Source organism: Nerophis ophidion, linkage group LG13 (genome assembly GCF_033978795.1).
Source record: "Nerophis ophidion isolate RoL-2023_Sa linkage group LG13, RoL_Noph_v1.0, whole genome shotgun sequence".
Lineage (NCBI taxonomy): Eukaryota > Metazoa > Chordata > Actinopteri > Syngnathiformes > Syngnathidae > Nerophis > Nerophis ophidion.
In genome coordinates, this window is record NC_084623.1 from 50261599 (window position 1) to 50286376 (window position 24778).

The 24778-nt window shown below is 40.6% G+C and overlaps 1 protein-coding gene across 1 annotated transcript in view; it reads right to left on the reverse strand.

Annotated features, from left to right (window-relative positions):
• LOC133564684 (acetylcholinesterase-like) overlaps positions 1-24778 on the reverse strand; it is a 30086-nt gene that overhangs the window by 4851 nt on the left and 457 nt on the right. The window contains exons 2-7 of the mRNA XM_061919159.1: positions 21617-21916; positions 12611-12839; positions 8723-8855; positions 8480-8631; positions 3824-4010; positions 1437-1747 (exon numbers count right to left, since the gene is read on the reverse strand). Of these exons, the coding sequence (XP_061775143.1) occupies positions 1437-1747; positions 3824-4010; positions 8480-8631; positions 8723-8855; positions 12611-12839; positions 21617-21908 (1304 nt within the window). The 5' untranslated portion in view covers positions 21909-21916. The remainder of the gene's footprint in view (positions 1-1436; positions 1748-3823; positions 4011-8479; positions 8632-8722; positions 8856-12610; positions 12840-21616; positions 21917-24778) is intronic.

Sequence of the window (24778 nt, forward strand, 5' to 3'; positions counted from 1 at the left end):
TTGTTTGGTCAGCCGTTTTACTGCAGTGTGACAGTCACCGTTTGGAAACAATTCAGGCTTGTGAATAAATATTTACAAAATGTGTCTGTGGGGGTACGTGGAGTCAGCGCTGCTTGTAGGAGGAAAAGTCACCGCCGCTGTCCATGGCACTGAATATGAGCACCAGCGGGCAGGGGCAGGGCATGTGCTGACGGCGAGACACAGCTGGCAGGCGGTTAGATTTCACAGGTGGTTCGTGTTGATCTAATCATCTGTTGTCTTTAACAGTAAGCGGTCGAGAGCAGAGAGGTAGAGAGGCTTGGCAGCGACAGCAATGTCATGACATGCCGAAAAAGACTTAGAAAAATCTTGTTAAACACATTAAAACTTTATTGAACCTGCAACGCTTTGGTCTTGTGTCGTGTCTACAGTGGAGCTGCTAGGAAGCGGCGACTTCCACAGTTTTTTACCTGTAAAAGTATGTGGTTAATAGGCCAGAATATATTTAAAAAAGTATATATATATATATATATATATATATATATATATATATATATATATATATATATATATATATATATATATATGTATGTATGTATGTATGTATGTATGTATGTATGTATGTATGTATGTATGTATGTATGTATGTATGTATGTATGTATGTATGTATGTATGTATGTATATATATATATATATATATATATATATATATATATATATAAACGCACATATATATATATATATGTATACATATATATATATATATATATATATATATATACATACATACATACATATATGTATGTATATATATATATATATATATTTAGATCTATATATATATATATATATATATATATATATATATATATATATATATATATATATGTATATGATGAGGTGGCGACTTGTCCAGGGTGTACCCCGCCTTCCGCCCGATTGGAGCTGAGATAGGCACCAGCGCCCCCCGCGATCCCAAAGGGAATAAGCGGTAAAAAATGGATGGATGGATGAAAAAAAAAAAAATAATAATAAATAAATAAATATATATATATATATATATATATATATATATATATAAATATTTATTTTATTTTTTTTTTAATTTTTTTTTTTTTTTCTAAAATCGGGGTGACTTAAATACTAAATACTATAGCCTGGAAAAGATGGTAAATTGTGGGTTCATTCAATTCTATCTTTTTAAAATAAAACTTTAACAGATCTAGTGTGTGCATCAGCACTTTTGAGCACATTTAATATTATCATGATAGTAGCAATCGTCATAATATTTGTTGACAGTAAATAGCCTATGAAATTTTAATATCTTGACATCTCTACTTGATGACATCTTGCAATTTCTAACATCTGTCCAGAACAGGGCCTTATAATTTGGTGTTTAAAAATCCGACCCAAACTCCAGAAGATTTACCCACGTCAATCCTTTCCAAGTACGTACCTTTGCGCAAACTCCAGCAGAGGACAAACAAAGAATTTGTCTCCGATCAGACTTCCAAGAGAGTCACGGTTTTTCATCCCGTTATTTTCATCTGTCCAATCTGTGTACTGGAAAACTGCTGCGTCGGCTGCCACAGAGCCCACGTCTGCCATAGCAATGTGCAAACCTTCCATGAACTCCTTCCTGGTGATGAGACTCTCGCCAGTGATGCTAAATCCAGGCATTCCGTACAATAAAACGAAAGTTCCTTCATCCCTGTTTAATCCAATCAGCAATTCTTTCTTCGGGAGGTCGGTGCTTTGCAGCAGCGCCTGCCGTGAAATTACAAAAAAAAATATTAGACTTTTTCCAAACTTGTTTGTTTGAAACTTTTTTTGTTCTGTTTATTCAGTTTTTTCTGGCTTCACACTGACTTCTACCTAAACCCCTCCAACTACATAAAGGTAGGGTCTATACACTTTTGAATCCGGACATGATTTGACTGATTTTTACTCCACATGGTTTATTTAATCTAAAAAAAAATTAAGAACAATTATTTATAGTTGAATCCAATTCTTAAGATTGTGTTAAATCTATGGGTTAGGGCAGGAGTCACCAACGTGGTGCCCGCGGGCACCAGGTAGCCCGTAAGGACCAGATGAGTCGCCCGCCGGCCTGTTCTAAAAATAGCTCAAAAAGCAGCACTTACCAGTGAGCTGCCTCTATAGTTTTAAATTGTATTTATTTACTAGCAAGCTGGTCTCGCTTTGCTTTACATTTTTAATTCTAAGGGAGACAAAACTCAAATAGAATTTGAAAATCCAAGAAAATATTTTAAAGACTTGGTCTTCTGTTGTTTAAATAAATGCATTATTTTTTTAAATGTGCTTCTTATAACTTTCAGAAAGACAAATTTTTTGCAACCTTGTGTGGGAACCGCAGGTGCAGAAACACAAAAGAAGAATCTCTTTTGGGATGTAGAAACTGTGTTTGATATTGAGGCAATAAAAGCCACAAAATGCATCGGGTCCATCAGACCCGCAAACGCTGGCTGACTAACAACAATGTGAACGTTGTGAACATTTCTCCGCCAGTTTCTGCATCCCACAGGGATTCATCTTTTGTGTTTCTGCACCTGCGGTTCCCACAAAAGGTTGCAACATTGTTTGTCAACAGTATCTGCTCTCATTTTCTCGCACATTTGACCCTCTGATGTTCTGTGTACCTACACTCTGTCCTCCAACTGTCTGAGTGTGTGTGTGTGTGTGTGTGTGTGTGTGTGTGTTTACCTTATCCCAATAAACATGTGTTCAGTATTTTAACATAAAAGTGTTTGATTGTTAGGCATTAAAAGCCACAAAATGCAACGGGTCCATCAGACCCACAAACGCTGCCTGAGTAACAACAATGTGAACGTTACACGGAACATTTCTCCGCCAGTTTCTGCATCCCACAGGAATTCCTCTTTTGTGTTTCTGCACCGGCGGTTCCCACACAAAGTTGCAACATTGTTTGTCAACACTGTCTGCTCTCATTTTCTCGCACATTTGACCCTCTGATGTTTTGTGTACCTAGAGTCTGTCCTCCAACTGTTTGTGTGTGTGTGTGTGTGTGTGTGTGTGTGTGTGTGTGTGTGCACGCATGTGTTTACCTTAACCCAAGAAACATGTGTTCAGTTTTTAACGTAAAAGTGTTTGATTGTGAGGCATTAAAAGCCACAAAATGCAACGGGTCCATCAGACCCACAAACGCTGGCTGGGAAACAACAATATGAACGCTGCACGGAAGTTTTTTCAGCCAGTTTTTGCATCCCACAGGGATTCTTCTTTGTTCAAACTGAGACTTATTTGTTCAAACTGTGGGGCGGCATAGCTCGGTTGGTAGAGTGGCCGTGCCAGCAACTTGAGGGTTGCAGGTTCGACTCCCGCTTGTGCCATCCTAGTTACTGCCGTTGTGTCCTTGGGCAGGACACTTTCCCCGCCTGCTCCCAGTGCCACCCACACTGGTTTGAATGTAACTTAGATATTGGGTTTCACTATGTAAAGCGCTTTGAGTCACTTGAGAAAAAGCGCTATATAAATATAATTCACTTCTTTTGTGTTTCTGCACCTTCGGTTCCCACACGAGGTTGCAACATTGTTTGTCAACATCGTCTGCTCTCATTTTCTCGCACATTTGACCCTCTGATGTTCTGTGTAACTACACTCTGTCCTCCTCCTGTTTAGGTATCACCCTTCTAGGTAATTGTATATTTTTTTCTTTTAATAAAAAATGAAAACGGGTCCCACAGACCCAAATTCCACACATATTTTTTGTATTGAAAGCATGAATATACTATCTTGGATTATGCGTTCAACAACCATAGGCACGTCACATAGTACTTTAAACTGAATGGAAGCCACACCTACTTCTGGTTCATCCGGTAAGAAGTAGCCATCGACAAGAGGGGCAAAGGGCACGGCTACTAAAGTTGACTCGGTGAGAACATCGAATTGCTTCGAGGTTATGCTCCGCGGGTCAGCCTTCTGCAGGCACATGTCCAGACGGGCCGGGTGATCTGTGGGACACCCCAGTAATGTCGCCAGCATCACGGACCTGGGTGGGAAAAAAAAAATCAGCGATTCAATGAAACGCTACTGCTAAACATCCACTGGATGGGACACTGAATAATAACAACGTCAGATTGTGTCAACTGGGGATGCGCATAATACAATCAATAAAGATTAGGTGAAAATGATTGATGATGAAGTGCCTCGTGAAGCGAGTGAAGTGATTATGCGTTCGTCGAATGCAACCCACAGAGACTCTGTTGATTCGATATCAACCAGTTTGGGGTCTAAAGAACACAATTTCAACAGTGTTAAGTTGTTTTGGTTTTCTTAAGAGTAGGTATTTATTAGTTTCAAAGGTAAATGTCACTCATAACTAAATACGTCTTTGCTTACACTGCAAATATTGAAATCTAAGTAAGATTAAATATCTCAAGTAAGGGTGATATTTGCTTATTTTCTGTCTGATAAGATAATTCTTCTCACTAAGCAGATTTTATGTTAGAGCACGCGGCCCGTGAGACATTATTTTTTGGCCCGCATCTTGATGTGAACATTTAATGTTGCGAGTTTTATATGAATGATGCTTTACAGCAGGGGTGTCAAACTCAAACACAGAGTGGGCCAAAATTTTAAACTGAACAAAACCGCGGGCCAAGGTTGAACAAATTAACCTTTTAATAGGGACCTAAACAAGTTTTGCATTAAATATTGAACAAGCAAGGCTTATATAACTTTAGTGACATGCAAAATCCAGCTTCAAATAATAATAATAATAATGAAAAAAATATCAATGGCAGTATCATGTTAGACCCGCTCGACATCCATTGCTTTCCTCCTCTCCAAGGTTCTCATAGTCATCATTGTCACCGACGTCCCACTGGGTGTGAGTTTTCCTTGCCCTTATGTGGGCCTACCGAGGATGTCGTAGTGGTTTGTGCAGCCCTTTGAGACACTAGTGATTTAGGGCTATATAAGTAAACATTGATTGATTGATTGATATCAAATAAAATGTAAATAAAAATGTTATGCCTTTTTTTCCATTTGCAATCTTCTAAGGTAAATATAACAGGGCCCAGGCTAAGACCGATTTTTTTATTTTATTTTAATCTTATATATATTATTTTTTTCGCCCTCACCGCCACCCCCCACCCCTCCTCTTTGTTTACCTTTATCTCATCTTTTTTTTAAGGGGCGCTGGAAGCCGGCAGACCCGTCAGCGATCCTGTTCTGTCTCCCTGTAATGTTTGTCTAAACTTGAATGGGATTGTGCTGAAAATTTAAATTTTGGGGCGGCATAGCTCGGTTGGTAGAGTGGCCGTGCCAGCAACTTGAGGGTTGCAGGATCGATTCCCGCTTATGCCATCCTAGTTACTGCCGTTGTGTCCTTGGGCAAGACACTTTACCCACCTGCTCCCAGTGCCACCCACACTGGTTTAAATGTAACTTAGATATTGGGTGTCACTATGTAAAGCGCTTTGAGTCACTTGAGAAAAGCGCTAAATAAATATAATTCACAATTTTCCTGAAGGAACTCTCCTGACGGAATGAATAAAGTACTATCTAATCTAATCTAATCTAACATTTTTTCAACAGGCTAATAATACATTCGAAAATAAAATAACTATAATGAATGAACCAAACATTCAAGCTTTTGAAGTAGCAAGAGAAAATGCATGAATAAAACGTTAATTATTGGTCAGTTTGCTGGATGTTTCCCGGAAGAGTTAGTGCTGCAAGGGCTTCTGGGTATTTGTTCTGTAGCCGATGTTCACCCGAAATGTGTTTGTCATTCTTGTTTGGTGTGGGTTCACAGTGTGGCGCATATTTGTAACAGTGCTAAAGTTGCACCCTCAGTGTGACCTGTATGGCTGTTGACCCTGTATGCCTTGCATTCACTTGTGCGCGTGTGTGTGTGTGTGTAAAAGCCACAAATATTATGTGACACGCTGTTAGTATGGAGGAAAAGCAGACGTGACGACAGGTTGTAGAGAACGCAAAAGGCAGTGCCTTAAATGCACGCCCCCAATATAGTTGTCCGGGTGGAAATCGGTAGAAATTCGGGAGAATGGTTGCCCCGGGAGATTTTCGGGAGGGGCACTGAACTTCGGGAGTCTATCGGGAAAATTAGGAGGGTTGGCAAGTATGAGTATTAGCGGTTAATGCGGTGTTACAGCGGCACTGACGCTGTATAACACCGGCGGGCCAGCTCTAATGCTAAATTGATATTGCTTCAAGGGCCACATTAAATTACACGGCGGGCCAGATTTGGCCTGCGGGCCAGAGTTTGACACCCATGCGCCATACCTGTATACCCCCAATTTTTCCAGGAGACTCCCAATTTTCTGTGCCCCTCCAGGGGTCAACCTACCCCCAAATTTCACTCAAACAACTTTATTAAGGGAGCACTGTGAAGGCACCGACTTTAACGTCCTCTACTACCTTTACGAACAGCGTGCCAGCCCAATCAAGTGTTGTATTTGGCTTCCACTGTCGTAGAGAGCGACTGCAAGACATAGTTGATCAACGACTATACAGGTCACACTGAGGGTGGCCGTATAAACAACTTTAACACTGTTAAAAATATATACCCCACTGTGAACCCACACCAAACAAGAATGACATAACGCATTTTGGGAGAATATCTGCACCGTAACACAACATAAAAACAGCAGAACAAATACCCAGAATACCATGCAGCCCTACCTCTTCCGGGCTACAATATACACCCCCGCACCTCCCCAACCACACCCCCTATTGTAGCCCGGAAGAGCTAGGGCTGCATTGGATTCTGGGTATTTTTTCCGTTGTGTTTATGTTGTGTTACAGTGCAGATGTTCTCCCAAAGTGTGTTTGTCAATCTTGTTTGGTGTGGGTTGACAGTGTGGCGCATATTTGTAACAGTGATAAAGTTGTTTGTACTGCCAGCTTCAGTGTGACATGTATGGCTGTTTTACCAAGTATGCATTGCAATCCCTTCTGTGGATCTGCAGAAGCCTCAAAATATATGTGAATGGGCCCGCACACTTCTTGTTTGGTGGAAAAGCGGACAAGTCGGCAGTTTGTAGAGGACGCTAAAGGCAGAGCCATTACGGCACACATTTAATATTGATATCCGAGAGATTGATTGCCCCGGGAGATTGTCGCGAGGGTCACTGATATTCGGGAGTTTTCCGGAAAGATCTCGAGAGATGGCAAATATTTTGCTAGGATGGGAAAGCCATTCAAAGAAGGTACATTCATGAAAAAGCGCATGTTAGATTTTTAAAGAAATATTTTCTTGCGGACCAGCCTCACCCAGTTTCTGCATCCAGTGGCTCCCAGATAAGTTTGAGACCCCTGTGTTAGAGTAATTTACTTGTTTTAAAGGTTTTGGTCCTATATGATCTCAGTAAGATATTACAGCTTGTAGCTGAGATTTTTCTGACCTATATTGAGAAAAACATGATTGTAACTAGAATATCAACTGTTGCAAAGCTGTGTCAACAACACTCGCAAGTACAACGGTCATGTCTTGTGATCATGTTTTATTTTGTTATGTCCTGTTACTGCAAGACTCCATTTGTTCCTGTTTTTTCACCCCCTTGTTTTGTCACCATGGCGACCCATTAGTTTCACCTGTCTCACGTGTTGGATTCACCCACCTGTTTCAATCATGTCATTATTATTTAAGCCTGTTTTTTTCCAGTTGGTCGTTCTGGCGTCATCCCCCTGTTTATGACCACTCGGTTTCATGCCTGTTTGATGTCATAGTTCATGCTGCCCCTGCTCACGTCACGGCATGTACGTTTTTGTTTATTAATGCCACAGTTAGCAATATTTCGCACTGTTATACAGTTTAATAAATCAGAAACTGATGACATAGTGCTGTATTTTACTTCGTTATCTTTTTTTCAACCAAAAATGCTTTGCCCTGAATAGGGGTTACGTGAATTAGTGAAGTGAAGTGAATTTTATTTATATAGCGCTTTTCTCAAATGACTCAAAGCGCTTTACATAGTGACACCCAATATCTAAGTTCCATTTAAACCAGTGTGGGTGGCACTGGGAGCAGGTGGGTAAAGTGTCTTGCCCAAGGACACAACGGCAGTAACTAGGATGGCACAAGCGGGAATCGAACCTGCAACCCTCAAGTTGCTGACACGGCCACTCTACCAACCGAGCTATGCCGCATTTTTCACAGGGGGTACATCACTGAAAAAAGGTTGAGAACCACTGCCATATATTCTCAGTAAAGCACCAGTTCCATTGGCGGCAAAATAGGCCCAGAGCATAAAACTACCACCACCATGCTTGATCTGGAATGTGCATGTTACTATATATTACATACATATATACAGCATGTAAATGTTTTATAGGCGAAATAGATTGTATTCCTATTACCTGCATTGTTAACCGCCTTGTACTAGCAGTTTTTTACTATTTATGCACGGACAAGGGGAAATATATGTGTTATGTGTTTTGTGGAGTATGTGCAAAATTCAATGGACACGTCAATAAACATAAAGGCTTTACCTTTCATAGGCGACTGTCTTGCTCAGAGTCGCCCAGGGGGCGTTGGGGGCGCCGCTCTGCATGACAGCCCTTTGAAAAAGATCACGACTCCCTGGGGAGAGGAGCTGGAAGCCTACAGATGCTGACCCAGCACTCTCTCCAAAAATGGTGACCTGGACAGTGCAGTAAATCCAGAGCCTCTTAAATAAGACAACTCTAACCACTGCTGTATAACACGGAAGAAAATGTCTAGAAATGCTTTACCTGTGAAGGATCCCCTCCAAAAGCTGCGATGTTACTGGCCACCCACTGGAGGGCTAGGCGCTGGTCCAGCAGGCCTGCATTACCCCGGATGTTGTTGTGGTCAGGCAAAGCCAAGAAACCAAGCGCGCCGACTCTGTTTATAGACAATCGCAAGAAATTGGACAGTGCAAAGTCAATTCTCATACACATTGAAGCTCAAACTCGAAGTTTTGTTGACCTCTAATTTCATTTGGCAGAAAGAACAAAAAAGAAAAAGGAGGGTTTAGGTGTTAAGTGGGCGCAGGAATGGTACTATGGCCTGACTTAGGTCTATGATCCCACCGTGCAATTAGTGCAATGTCAATCAATCAATCAATGTTTATTTATATAGCCCTAAATCACAAATGTCTCAAAGGACTGCACAAATCATTACGACTACGACATCCTCGGAAGAACCCACAAAAGGGCGAGGAAAACTCACACCCAGTGGGCAGGGAGAATTCACATCCAGTGGGACGCCAGTGACAATGCTGACTATGAGAAACCTTGGAGAGGACCTCAGATGTGGGCAACCCCCCCCGTCTAAGGGACCGAAAGCAATGGATGTCGAGCGGGTCTAACATGATACTGTGAAAGTTCAATCCATAGTGGCTCCAACACAGCCGCGAGAGTTCAGTTCGAGGCGGATCCAAGACAGCAGCGAGAGTCCCGTCCACAGGAAAACCATCCCAAGCGGAGGCGGATCAGCAGCGTAGAGATGTCCCCAACCGATACACAGGCGAGCGGTCCATCCTGGGTCCCGACGAGCGGTCCATCCTGGGTCTCGACTCTGGACAGCCAGTACTTCATCCTTGGTCATTGGACCGGACCCCCTCCACAAGGGAGGGGGGGACATAGGAAAAAAAAGAAAAGAAGCGGCAGATCAACTGGTCTAAAAAGGAGGTCTATTTAAAGGCTAGAGTATACAGATGAGTTTTAAGGTGAGACTTAAATGCTTCTACTGAGGTAGCATCTCGAACTGTTACTGGGAGGGCATTCCAGAGTACTGGAGCCCGAACGGAAAACGCTCTATAGCCCGCAAACTTTTTTTGGGCTCTAGGAATCACTAATAAGCCGGAGTCTTTTGAACACAGATTTCTTGCCGGGACATATGGTACAATACAATCGGCAAGATAGGATGGAGCTAGACTGTGAATTTTTTTATACGTAAGTAGTAAAACGTTAAAGTCACATCTTAAGTGCACAGGAAGCCAGTGCAGGTGAGCCAGTACAGGCGTAATGTGATCAAACTTTCTTGTTCTTGTCAAAAGTCTAGCAGCCGCATTTTGTACCAACTGTAATCTTTTAATGCTAGACATGGGGAGACCCGAAAATAATACGTTACAGTAGTCGAGGCGAGACGTAACAAACGCATGGATAATGATTTCAGCGTCGTTAGCGGACAGAATGGTGCGAATTTTAGCGATATTACGGAGATGAAAGAAGGCCGTTTTAGTAACGCTTTTAATGTGTGACTTAAAGGAGAGAGTTGGGTCGAAGATAATACCCAGATTTTTTACCGAGTCACCTTGTTTTATTATTTGGTTGTCAAATGTTAAAGTTGTATTATTAAATAGAGGTCGGTGTCTAGCAGGACCGATAATCAGCATTTCCGTATTTTTGGCGTTAAGTTGCAAAAAATTAGCAGACATCCATTGTTTAATTTCATTAAGACACGCCTCCAGCTGACTACAGTCCGGCGTGTTGGTCAGCTTTAGGGGCATGTAGAGTTGGGTGTCATCAGCATAACAGTGAAAGCTAATACCGTATTTGCGTATGACGTCACCCAGCGGCAGCATGTAGATGCTGAAGAGTACAGTTCCAAGGACCGAACCAATGGGTATGTGTAACCTAACATGCTTATATATTTGTAGGCAGAAATGTTTGTTTTTTATTAAATTGGGACTTTATAAATGCGTTGTCAGTGTTAAAGTGTTTGTTGTGGCACGTGCGCATTCTGCGTCTCCCTCCGCTGCGGGTACAACCAAAGGACCCGCTGACAGCGCACTCCAGACACGCCTCCGCGCTCATCAAGCTGACCACACCCACTCTCCACCGCAGCCGGCCGCAGCCTGACACACCTGTGACTGATGACGTGAGGCGGCCCTCTAGTGTCTGAGCCGTCATCTCCCCTCAGTAACCATAACACTAATCCTGCAGCCACCAAACCGGATCTCCTCAACGCCCTGACTGCGCCTAAAAATTCTGTCCATAAAAGTTATCAACAGAATCGGTGACAAAGGGCAGCCCTAGCGCAGTCCAAACCTCACTGGAAATTCATAAATGTATGGAACAACAGCAGGACAAAAGTCATGCAAACAGTTAATCATTATTAGTGACATGAGATCTCTCAGGAAGCTGCTCGATATCAGGTGGCAGGACAAGATCCCAGACACTGAGGTCCTCCACAGGGCTGAGATGGAGAGCATCTATGCCATCCTCAAGCGTTCCCAGCTGAGATGGGCTGGCCATGTCAAACGAACGCCTACCAAAACTAATTCTGTATGGTGAACTGCACCATGGAAAGCGCTCACGCGGCGGACAGCGGAAGCGCTTCAAGGACACCCTAAAAACCAGTCTCAAGGGCTGTGGTCTGGACCCAGAGACCTGGGAAGCCGTTGCCCAAAACCGTTCAAAACTGGCGCTCTGCAGTCTGGCATGGTGTAGCGGACTTCGAGGAAAAACGGATCCATGAAGCCGAACAGAAACGACAGCTCCGCAAGACAAGAGACTGTTCCTCCCTCTCAGCCAGCCAACCCCCAGCCATAACCTGCCCTCACTGCCTTCCGTGCAAGGATTGGCCTCATCAGCCATCTTCGCACACACAAATCAACGTGAAGTCACCTGGTCATCTTCGAAAACGAAGGACAAACATGATTAGTGATAAACACTTGTATTATGTTGGGAAAAATGACATTGGTTATGTTGCGGGTCGTTTTGACCCGTACTGTGTAAATGCACTCAAAACAGTCAGGAAAATAGGGTAAACCAATAACAATTTTATTTTAGGTTGTATAAACATTTAGAAAAGTGACAAACAATACATTTTTTATTCCAATTGTATTATGTTAAGGGTCAATTTGACCCATTTCAGTTTTTGTGTTGATCAAAGTACTGGTTATCCTTTCTTTTTCTTGCTGAAATCTGGTGACTTTTCCTCATCTATGGTCATGAACTGGTGTGTAAATCTGGACAATGTGTTGTGTAGTGGAATGTTTGTACATAGTTTGTATAAAAAGATGATGTTGCGAGTCATTTTGACCCAGGCGCTTTAATGTGGGCAAATAGCTGTTCAGATCCAAAAATAAACATGTCTCCTTGATGTACTTTTTACTTTGATGTACAATTGTTTGTATTTTGATTGTCTCTGAGAACCAGAGCCAGGTGTGTGAAGAGAGGGAACTTTCTCACACTTGTCCTTGTCTCCTCAGATGTCATCCTTCCGGAGCTCATTTTTGGTGAGTTTGTCAAAGAGATGACATGAGAAAAGTGACAAGGACAAGTGTGAGAAAGTTCCCTCTCTTCACACACCTGGCTCTGGTTCTCAAAGACAATCAAAATATAAATAATTGTACATCAAAGTAAAAAGTACATCAAAGAGACTTGTTTATTTTGGCTATGTACCCACATTAAAGTGTCTGGGTCAAAATGACCCGCAACATCATCTTTGTATACAAACTATGCAAGACATTCCACTGCTCAACAAAGTGTCCAGATTTTACACACCAGTTCATGACCCTATATGTGGAAAAGTCACCAAATTTCAGCAAGAAAAAGAAAGGATAACCAGTACTTTGATAAACACAAAAACTGAAATGGGTCAAATTGACCCTCAGCATAATAGAAGGGTTAAATATAACAAATACTGACCTGTAATTCATTGATACCACAACCACACCTTCGGCTTTGCTCAGGTAGCGGCCGTCGTAAATATCCAGAGAGGACGTTCCAGAGGTAAACGAGCCCCCGTAGATCCAGACAAGGACGGGAACCGGCGATGAGCTCTTACCGGTTTTGCTGGAAGGGGTCCAGACATTTAGGTAGAGGCAGTCTTCGCTCATTTCAGTGTTTGGGTTCCACATCTCCGCACCCACGAAACCTGTAAATGAAAAGCTCATATGAATTATATAACGGAAAAATGACTCAAACACTGTAAGTTCACGCTTAGTCATTTTATGACCCGCTGTTATAAAAAGCTGGCATACGTAGGTTCTGCCAGCAGCATATCTATTTATTTTTGCATGTCTATATTAGGGACATATTTGGGGTATTTTCAGTGTACATATGGTTGGTAATATTTGGTTGCCAAACAACCACTCGTGACAGGTGGTTGTGTTCATAAATAGCAGGGTAGCCATGACCCAGACCACTTCCTTCTACAGTTGGACGCTTGGACTCGATGCACATTTAAAAAAAAAATACAAATTACTTACAACCGTAACATACAAAAAAATACACAATAGGTATTCATTAAAAACAATAAAAAATAAATACAAAAAAATAGTGTGTGTGAATGTGAGTGTGAATGCTGTCTGTCTATCTCCATGTGTTGAGTTGGCGACTTGTCCAGAATGCAGCTGAGATAGGCTCCAGCACCCCCCGCGACCTTCAAAGGCACAAGCGGTAGGAAATGGATGGATGGACAAGTACAGTGCCCGATATAACCAGTTTCTTGATGCTATGAGATGCCCTGAAATTCCCCCAAAGTGATCAGTTCAGGTTAGGGTTGCAAACGGGTGGAAAGTTTCCGGTTAATTTCCGGAAACTCAGCCATGACCCAGGGCACTTCCATCTACAGTTGGAGGCTTGGACTCGGTGCACATTTAAAAAAGTATAGAAATTACTTACAACTGTAACATTAAAAAAAATACACAATACTGTAGGTATTCATTAAAAACAATGAAAAATATGTACAAAAATAGTGAGTGAATGTGAGTGTGAATGTTGTCCGTCTATCTTCATGTGATATGGTTGCGACTTGTCCAGGGTGTACCGCGCCTTCCGCCCTAATGCAGCTGAGCTATGCTCCAGCACCCCCCGCGACCTCGAAAGGGACAAGCAGTAGAAAATGGATGGATGGATGGACAAGTACAGTGCCCGATATAACCAGTTTCTTGATCCTATGAAATGACCTGAAATTCCCCCAAAGTGATCAGTTCAGGTTAGGGTTGCAAACGAGTGGAATGTTTCCGGTTAATTTCCGGAAACTCAGCCATGACCCAGGCTTGGACTCGGTGCACATTTAAAAAAATAAAATTACTTACATTAAAAAAAATACACAATAGGTATTCATTAAAAACTATAAAAAAATACATAAACAAATAGTGTGTGAATTTGAGTGAGACTGTCTATCTCCATGTGATGAGGTGGCGACTTGTCAAGGGTGTACCCCGCCTCCCGCCCGAATGCAGCTGAGATAGGCTCCAGCACCCCCTCACGACCTCGAAAGGGACAAGCGGTAGAAAATGGATGGATGGATGGACAAGTACAGTGCCCAATAAAACCCGTTTCTTGATCCTATGAAATGCCCTGAAATTCCCCCAAAGTGATCAGTTCAAGTTTAGGGTTGCAAACGAGCGGAAAGTTTCCGGTTAATTTCCGGAAACTCAGCCATGACCCAGGCTTGGACTCGGTGCACATTAAAAAAAATAAAATTACTTACATTAAAAAAAATACACAATAGGTATTCATTAAAAACAATGAAAAAAATACATAAAAAAACAGTGTGTGAATTTGAGTGAGACTGTCTATCTCCATGTGATGAGGTGGCGGCTTGTCCAGGGTGTACCCCGCCTTCCGCCCAAATGCAGCTGAGATAGGCTCCAGCACCCCCTGCAACCTCGAAAGGGACAAGCGGTAGAAAATGGATGGATGGATGGACAAGTACCAGTTTCTTGATCCTATGCAATGCCTTGAAATTCCCCAACAGTGATCAGTTCAAGTTAGGGTTTGCAAAGGGGGTGGTAAGTTTCCGGTATATTTCCGGTATATTTCCGGAAACTTTCTGGAAATTTACCACCAGAAGTTAAGCTCTGGAAATTTGGAAATATTGACTATTTTTATGATTATTCAAAGTTGGACACCGTCCATGGTAATTAACGGAAATATATAGGAATTATTGGGCACTTGTCTATATGCTGCTGCATTTTTGTGGCATTTTTGACGTAGCTCTTTTTGCACAGTATTTGCAAATGTACACAGCCTTACCGCCTACACATCATACTTGGCATTATTCAGTTTGTATTTATGTATTCTTGTAAACCACTAATTCATTACCACACACAGATATGAATAATCAGCTAAACAATTGGAGTAGTCTTTAAAAATATCTTACTGATGGACACTCAAATAGCATGCTAAATCAAATTATAACCTACATACATGGCTAGCAGAACAGAAGGCAGAGGAAACTACACATTTTGATTTAGTATTTGCTAGTTGAACTTTACAGATCACAAAAAATTCAGATCGCTAACGTTGTTAGCATAAATGAATGGGATTTAACATAGAGAAAATTAGCATCGCGGCTAACGGAGAAATATTTCCGGTCCATTATGAGAATGTGGTGGTACACAAACCTAGCTGGCTAGAGATATTGGCCCCAAAATCCTTTAAAAAGTACAGAAACAGCTAGCTAGTTTAAGTGGAAGTCTGCTGGAGTAGTCTATTAAATAACAAAGATCAAATATGTTTTCCTCACTAATTGTCACAGTGTGTTGGTGACGAACCCCAAGATGCAGAGAAGGCAGACTTTGTCCAGGAAAACATGATTTAATGTTTTAAATAAAAGGTAAAAAACACAAACCAGGAACTAGGTACAGCCAAAACTGAAAACAGGAAACAGCTAATGGCTAACAAGAAAACACAAAACAAAAGAGTTAGGAGAAAGCAAACTACAGATAGCGAACAGGAACAGCTTACCGCTACGACGACAGCGACAAAAACAAGTAGTATCACGACAGGTAGTAGCTGTAACGATATCGACAATGACAGGTTGTGGTGACATCGACACGACACGACAATACTCCAACACCGAGTGGAGGACAAAGCAGGTTTAAAAAGTACCTGGCTGATTGACACCAGGTGTGGCCAAGTGCCAATCAGCCACAGCTAAAGGGGCACAGCACTCAGGGAGACAATCAGGAAACAGAACCAAAACAAGAGTGCTGACAGGAAATACAACCAAACACAGAGGAAAAACTAAAACACAACCAAACTGTCAGGGGCAAGCCTGACAGTAATATCATCAAAACCTACCTGACTGGATGAAGTCATTAGGCTCAAATACTGGTGTGGCCTCAGTAGCCCTGCCGTAGTGTGTAGCATGCTGGGAATTATCTGTGCATATGATGGAAGAATGCACTGCACAAGTGATTGAGGAATGCACAGTGTAGGGTTGAAATTCTAATCAATTTGCATTAAATCTGGTTGTCTTAGCTATTAATCATGCTGCAAGATCTACAAACCCCGTTTCCATTTGAGTTGGGAAATTGTGTTAGATGTAAATATAAACGGAATACAATGATTTGCAAATCTTTTTCAACCCATATTCAATTGAATGCACTACAAAGACAAGATATTTGATGTTCAAACTCATAAACTTTATTTTTTTTAGCTAATTATAATTAACTTAGAATTTCATGGCTGCAACACACGCCAAAGTAGTTGGGAAAGGGCATGTTCACCACTGTGTTACATCACCTTTTCTTTTAACAACACTCAATAAACGTTTGGGAACTGAGGAATCTAATTCTTGAAGCTTTGAAAGTGGAATTCTTTACCATTTTTGCTTGATGTCCAGCTTAAGTTGTTCAACTTAACTTAACGGGATCTCATTGTCGTTTTTTGCGCTTCATAATGCGCCACACATTTTCAATGGGAGACATGTCTGGACTGCAGGCGGGCCAGGAAAGTACCTACACTCCTTTACTACGAAGCCACGCTGTTGTAACACGTGGCTTGACATTGTTTTGCTGAAATAAGCAGGAGCGTCCATGAAAAAGACGGTGCTTGGATGGCAGCATTTGTTGTTCCAAAACCTGTATGTACCTTTCAGCATTAATGTTGCGTTCACAGATGTGTAAGTTACCCATGCCTTGTGCACTTATACACCCTCATACCATCACAGATGCTGGCTTTTGAACTATGCGCCTATAACAATCCCATGGTTATGTTCCTCTTTTTTCCGGAGGACACCACGTCCACAGTTTCCAAATATAATTCGAAATGTGGACTCGTCAGACCACAGAACACTTTTCCACTTTGCATCAGTCCATCTTAGATGAGCTCGGGCCCAGCGAAGCCGGCGGCGTTCCTGGGTGTTGTTGATAAATGGCTTTCGATTTGCATAGTAGAGCTTTAACTTGCACTTACAGATGTAGCGACCAACTGTAGTTACTGACAGTGGTTTTATGAAGTCTTCCTGAGCCCATGTGGTGATATCCTTTACACACTGATGTCGGTTTTTGATGCAGTACCGCCTGAGGGATCAAAGGTCCGTAATATCGTCGCTTACGTGCAGGGATTTCTCCAGATTCTCTGAACCTTTTGATGATTTTACAGATCCGGAGATTGTAAAATCTCTAAATTCCTTGCAACAGCTCGTTGAGAAATGTTGTTCTAAAACTGTTCGACAATTTGCTTACAAATTGGGAACCCTCGCCCCATCCTTAATTGTGAATTATTATTCATGTAAGCTGCTTTTATACCCAATCATGGCACCCACCTGTTCCCAATTAGCCTGCACACCTGTGGGATGTTCCAAATAAGTGTTTGATGAGCATTCCTCAACTTAATCAGTAATTATTGCCGCCTTTCCCAACTTATTTGTCACGTGTTGCTGGCATCAAATTCTAAAGTTAATGATTATTTGCAAAAAAAAAATAAAAAATTATGAGTTTGAACATCAAATATGTTGTCTTTGTAGCAAATTCAACTGAAAATGGGTTGAAAATGATTCGCAAATCATTGTATTCCGTTTATATTTCCATCCATCCATCCATTTCCTACCGCTTATTCCCTTTTGGGGTCACGGGGGGCGCTGGTGCCTATCTCAGCTACAATCGGGCGGAAGGCAGGGTACACCCTGGACAAGTCACCACTACATTTACATCTAACACAATTTCCCAACTCATATGGAAACGGGGTTTGTAGCATGTTGTAGTCACTGTTTATCCCCTAATTTGCCGTTAATTCCAATGGAAAATGTCCAACTTTGAATATTCCCGGAATTTTGCAAGCCTGGTTCAGGTAACCTCAGATCTTTTTGAAATTCATCCCCTGACCATGGAGCATCATATCAGAATACTTATTGTTTTGGTTTTTTGTCTGCCAAGGTTACTGTTGGCTGGAGAAACCAACACGCCAAGGGTGTCGTGTGACCTTAAACTGCAGCCACTGGAGTCTCCGACATGTTAGATTATAAATGGGTGGGAACCAGACCAAGGAGAAAAAAAAACATTTCCATGGAGAAAATCTGTGGACTGAGAGTGTGTTGTGACATAAATGAATGATTAAGATGAAAAAAAATCTAACACAGAGTGTACAACTTGTGGATGAGAAGAACAGGCAGGTGTTTCTTTATCATTTAAAATTAATTATTGCTATTATTAGAATGTATCAAATGGGAACACTAATGCTACCTCTCTGTTTATAATGTATATTTTCTGCTGGATCTACTTTTTGTTTTTTTGTGCTGCCCGTTTTATTTTTTTTGCTGCAGCTGCTACATCCATCCATCCATCCATTCTTTACTGCTTGTCCTGTAATAATGTACATGTTGTATGCATATTGCTACTATGGTACATTTTTAGTCTAATTTATACATTTTGTTTCCGCCCTCTTTTTGTGACCTTTTGTGCATTATCCTTTCCATCCTTATCCTTTCCTTTCCAGCCTTTGTAACTTGTCCTGTAATATTGTACATGGTAATTGGTTTGTTATATATATTGTATATATTATATAATGTATATATAATATGCAAATATTGCACATATATTATATGTATATTGCTACTATGGTACATTTTTAGTCTACTTTATACATTTTGTTTCCACCCCTTTTTGTGACCTTTTGTGCATTATCCTTTCCATCCTTATCCCTATCATTTTTATCCTTTGTAACTTGTCCTGTAATATTGTACATAGTAATTAGTTTGTTATATATTGTATATATTATATAATGTATATATCATATGTAAACATTGCATATATGTTATATGTATATTGCTACTATGGTACATTTTCAGTCTACTTTATACATTTTGTTTCCGCCCACTTTTTGTGACCTTTTGTGCATTATCCTTTCCATCCTTATCCTTTTCACCCTTTGTAACTGAGCTACTGTGTGGAACAATTTCCCAATTTCCCTTGCGTATCATTAAAAGTTTGTCTAAGTCTAATTTGACAATAGCCTCCGAGCACAGTAGGAAGGGGAGTCATTTGGCCCCGTTCGTCGCAGTTTACCTGACACATGAAACGTGTCAAATGTGCCGTGTTCAATATCCAGTTTTGCCACCAGGCGGCAGGTAGCGAGTTGAATATCTTAAAGTGTGTTTTGTGGTTATTCCAACTTTGATTACATAATTTTCAGCAGACTGCGATGGAAATTCCCCCCCCCCCCCCCCCGTCTTCCTCTCTAGTGAGATCCACTCCAGAAATGGGGCCATATGAATCCCTTCCCTATTTTTTTCCGTTTTTACTGCCATCTAGTGTCTACTTTCAGGTATGTGCTGTATAAAACGAGTAAAACAACACAGTGTTTATTTTCCAATTTTTTTTTAAATCCTGTGATTTTGCTGGTGAAGGATCCCAAGAACACTTAATTCACTGTTAACAAATTAATAAAATCACAAGTTCATTTAAGTTTGTTTTTTTCGTATATATTTTATTTATTTATTTATTTTTTTAAAGCAGGAATACACTGCAACTTTTTCCGCAACTTCCTGAAAAATCTGCCACAAATTCAGGCATTTAAAAAAAAAAAAAAAAACCTGCAAAATCCTGGATTAGCTGATAGTTTAGTTCGGGGTTTAGCAACCTTGCATGCGGCTCTTTGGTGCCGCCCTAGTGGCTCCCTGGAGCATTTTTAAAAAAGGATTGAAAATGGAAAAAAAATTTTTATGTTATTATGTTTTTTGTTTGACGACAAACATGAAACAAACCTTCCCAATTATTAGAAAGCCCACTGTTTAATATGTTTGTGTGTATGCTTCACTGATGAGAGTATTTGGTGAACATCGTTTTGTCCTACTAATATCGGCGGTTCTTGAACTCACCATAGTGTGGACTATGAGGCAACAGTTTGTTTACATCTACAATCTTTCACTTCTTCTTCATCCTTGTCTCATTTTGTCCACCAACAGTTTTATACTGTGTGTGAATGCACAAAGGTGTGCTTTGTTGACGTTATTGACGTGTTGGAGTGCTAATCAGGCATATTTGGTCAGTGCATGACTGCGGGCTTATCAATGCTATTTAGGCTAGCTGGATGTACATATTGCATCTTTATGCCTCATCTCTAGTTGTATTTGCGCTCATTTAATAATATCCTTTACTTTTATCCTCTTTGTATATAATTTAGTTTTGCATGTCTCATGACAAATTATCTGTATGTAATATTGGCCGCATTTCTAGTTGTTTGTGCGCCATGTTGTTCCAGACCACAGTTAACATTAGCTAGTTTGCCAAAAATTGTAATAAATCTATTAAAAAAAGACAGTCTGTGTTTTTTTTTTTTAAATTAGACACACATATTTATATTTTTGGTCATTTAAAGACACTCATTTCCAGGAGATATTTTTTTTAAATTATTTCTAATGTTGTAAAAATATGTAGAATAAATATTGAATTTGAATATTTCTCTCAACGAAGATTTGCTTCAGCCTGCGACACATAGTAATTTTGATAGTAGGCTGTTATAGCTAATATAGACACTTATGTCATGTGGTGCCTTTATTATAAGACTTATATACAGTTTTTCATTTTTTGCGACTCCAAACAGATTTTTTTTTTGCATTTTCAGTCCAATATGGCTCTTTCCACTTTTAGGGTTGCCGACCCCTGGTTTGGTTGATAATTTTACAGGTCAGTGACTATCAACCGATACAGGTACACGGGCTCCTTCAAAAAAATTACTCAATTAAATATTCAAACCCAGTGTTACTTTTCAAAAAAATGTGTGTGATGTTGCAGTGGCCTAACATATTAAATATGCCTCGTTTTTAATGCGTACTTACGCCTACTATGCTACCGTATTTTAATGTTGGTTGCTATGGTGGTACTTGGAGTTTTTTCTGAGTTGGTAACTGCTGTAAATAGTTTAAAAATACTGATACAGGATGTGCCTTCTATACCATATAACTATTCTTTGTTTTGTATATGAATTGTAATACTTTTTATCAAATAGCCTTTTATTTTCATGTACTTTTTTTGAGTGTCTTTTTTCCATGAATTGTTGGGTTTTTGTTTCAATGTTGTTAATTGTCTTGTGTGATGGACACCAAAAAAACTAACACCTCATTGGTGGCAACTAATGGTGATCTATTTTCAACAAAAATACTCTAATACTACTACTAAAATTGAAGAAGGAAGACAGCTCATCATCTCTTATGCAAAAGTCTTGGCGTAGCTTGTTCTGGTTTCACTTCTTTCCACATGTTTGGGAATCGTAACTTCCTCTGTTTGTAAGAATGCCCCCCAAAAAAATGCATAGTTGTTGCAAATGTACCGCGACCTTTATCTATCATGCACTTTCCGAGCGTTGCTTCATTGTTTCAAAATAAAAGCACAGACTAAAGTCCCAGACACTCGACATGCTTGTCTGTAAAAATATTCACTTTAGTAATGAGGGTGAGACCTAGAACACATGATGTCATACCTGGAAAGGTCACATCAGGAGCCTGGAAGCAGGAATTTGGATATTGTGTGGCGTCTTTCACCCATTCCCATCTTTCTGCAGGCTCTGGCGCTCGGAATCTCAGTTTCCCCAGCGGTGCTTTTGCATAAGGGATGCCGAGAAAGGCTTCGACATCACCACCCAGCACTGCGAGACGTCTCCCTTGGACTTTCCCATTCCTGGTATCGACTATGAGGTCATCCTCCGTGGCAAAGGACGAGGGCAAGAGTGCCAACGCCAGGAGAAGAGCGCAGGGTAGAAAGTGTGTTGCCATTGGAAAACCTGGTTAGACATACATGGGTAATATTTTTAGGAGAGTAATTATTATTGTTGTCCATGAATAGTCAAATATACACAAAGATGCGTTTTGGAAGCCTTTGCATACTGACCGATACTGATATTGGGGTGATATCAGCACAAAACATTCATGCTTTTATTATTTTGTAGTGTTAAAAAGGGTTAAACAGAACAGTGCACTGTTGTTTTTCGAGTTGCTCCTAGATTTAAGAGCTATTTACTTATTTCTAGTCATTGTCCAATCTTTTTTTAATATATATTTTTTTAATCAATCAATCCAACAAAATAATACACAATAATACCGCAACAATACAATTCCAATTCCAAAACCGAACCCGGCCCAGCAACATTCAGAATAGCAATGAACAGAGCAATTGAGAGGACACACAAACATGACACAAAACAATCCAAAAGTAGTCAGACAATAATGAATAATATCAACAAGAGTACCAATATTAATAAGGATTCCAACATAACAGTTGTGGAGGGGGGCGTGGTCTGCGGGGCCTGCTGCTGTGTAAGGACCGGCCTCGAAGTCAGCGGGAGGTGAGTAGATTGCCCAGCTGGGAAATGTTATCTAATCACCTGTTGCCCTTATTAGCAGCAGCCGGTATGAGAGACGTGGTAGGAGTTGGAGCCAGAGACAGACACACTCCCAGAGATGAAAACATATAGCTGGAAATCAAACCACCCCCCGGGTGTTTAAGAAAAACAAAAGACTTGATTCACACTGTATGTGCCGGCCAGGAGAACCCACACAAGAGGGAAGCCTCCACAACAGTTTTTTAGAAAAAAAAAAAAATAATTAAAAAAATGAACAATAGTGTCAAATTGTCTTACACGTCCATTTCATAAGCTTGAAAACACATTGTGTCCAATACTTAACACAAATACATTGTCCAATCTTAATTTTAGCATTCATAATTATATTTGTTGTAGTCCAGTTGAAAAATATTACATTTAAAAAATAATAAACTAATGATTCAAAGAAAATTTTGTTTAAAGAATCTGCAACATCTCGAGGATGCTTCATTCAAAAATTGCTACTTGAAAAACGCTTGTTTTCAGAATAAAATAGTCATTTAGAGCTTTAAAGTCCTGCTACTTTCTAGAAATCCGAATCTCAATTCCGGGATGTCATATCTCGTAAAATTATCTTCCGATGCACTTAAATAATTTCTCTAATTTTCAGTATTTCTGTTTCCAAAAATCTACTCTTTTTTTTTTTTTTATCAGCTATTTTTGCAGGTGTAAAAAACACTAGCCTATTTACTACTAGCAGTCTGTTTTGGACGTATGCTGTCTTTAAGCCGAAGCGGAGTGGTATTTTTTATTTGTGTTTATTCATTTTTTGGGGCGACATCTAGTGGCCAAAATAAAATAAGCCCACGACGCAATAAATTGAGTGGTGCGGACACGTTTGTTACTGGATATTTTTTTTGTAATACACTTCTTTCTTGAAGACATATCTTTAAGCAATATTTACTATAAGTACTTTGATGTTGTTTTACACTCCAATATTGCTCAATTAAGCACATTTATTATGTATGTCTAGCTTGTCTGATATTGTTTGCTTAGCTGTTGTGTAGCTGTTATCACTTTTAAGCCCCGGTGCGCCCCGCCTCACTGCAGGTTCGCTGGCCACGCTTCCTCACAGACCGCTACCGCCAGACCGCCACCGCCAGACCGCCACCGCCAGACCCCTCACCCCTTTTGAGGGAGCGGGAAAGGAAATCGGCCATTAGCAGTGACCTCTTGGAGCCGGCCCCGGCGAGCCCCGTCTCGCTGCAGGTCCGCCGGCCACGCCTCTTCACACTACATTACTCGTGAGTGCCGGTAAATTACGGGTCCTAAATGGTTGTCAAAGTATACCAACTTGTCGGAATACCTACTCAGACATATTCTGTCCAGGTGAGAGGCATGATTTATGATCGTGTTTTAATGAGGAACTTGTGGAATTTTGCCCATGGTTCACAATCATTTTGAAAGACATGACGATGGATATTTTTTTTTGGGCGTTTAAATATTTGAAAAAATGTGATTAAAAGTCGGCTTACAACGGAGCCTCCATTAAGACCAAGTAACTTTTTGTGTTGTTCCGGCTATTTTTAGGTCCTAAACAGGCTGTCGGATTGTACCTTAATCGTTTTTTTTGTGTGTTTTTTTTTGGAATATTTTCTTTAGAATGTGCCAAAAGGGCCACAAACGGCCCCCGGGCTGCACTAGACACCCATGTTATACAGCAGACAGCACATATTACGTCATCTGTGTTTTACTTACTTGCAATATTGCTCAATTAAAGACACTTATTATGCATGTCTAGCTTGTGTGCTATTGTTTGCTTAGCTGTGGTGTAGCTGCTATCACTTTTAATCCTTTTTGTTTTTTAGAAAAAATATTTTTGCAATGTGCCAAGAGGCCTCAAATGACCCCCGGGCTGCACTAGACGCCCTTCATACAGCAGACAGTACTTATTGCGTCATCTGTGGTTTACCTACTTGCAATATTGCTCAACTAAAGACACTTATTATGCATGTCTAGCTTGTGTGCTAGTGTTTGCTTAGCTGTGGTGTAGCTGCTATCACTTGTAATCCTTTTTGTTTTTTAGAAAAAATATTTTTGCAATGTGCCGAGAGGCCTCAATTGACCCCCGGGCTGCACTAGACGCCCATGTCTAACAGCAGACAGTACTTATTACGTCATCTGTGGTTTACTTACTTACTGTATGGCTGTTTTGAAATATTAAAAAATGTTTTTCATAACTCTTCCATGGCGGTGACAGCTTGACCCTTTAACGACATAGAAAAAAAATGTCTCCCCCCCATATGCATAACTGCCCTCAAGGCA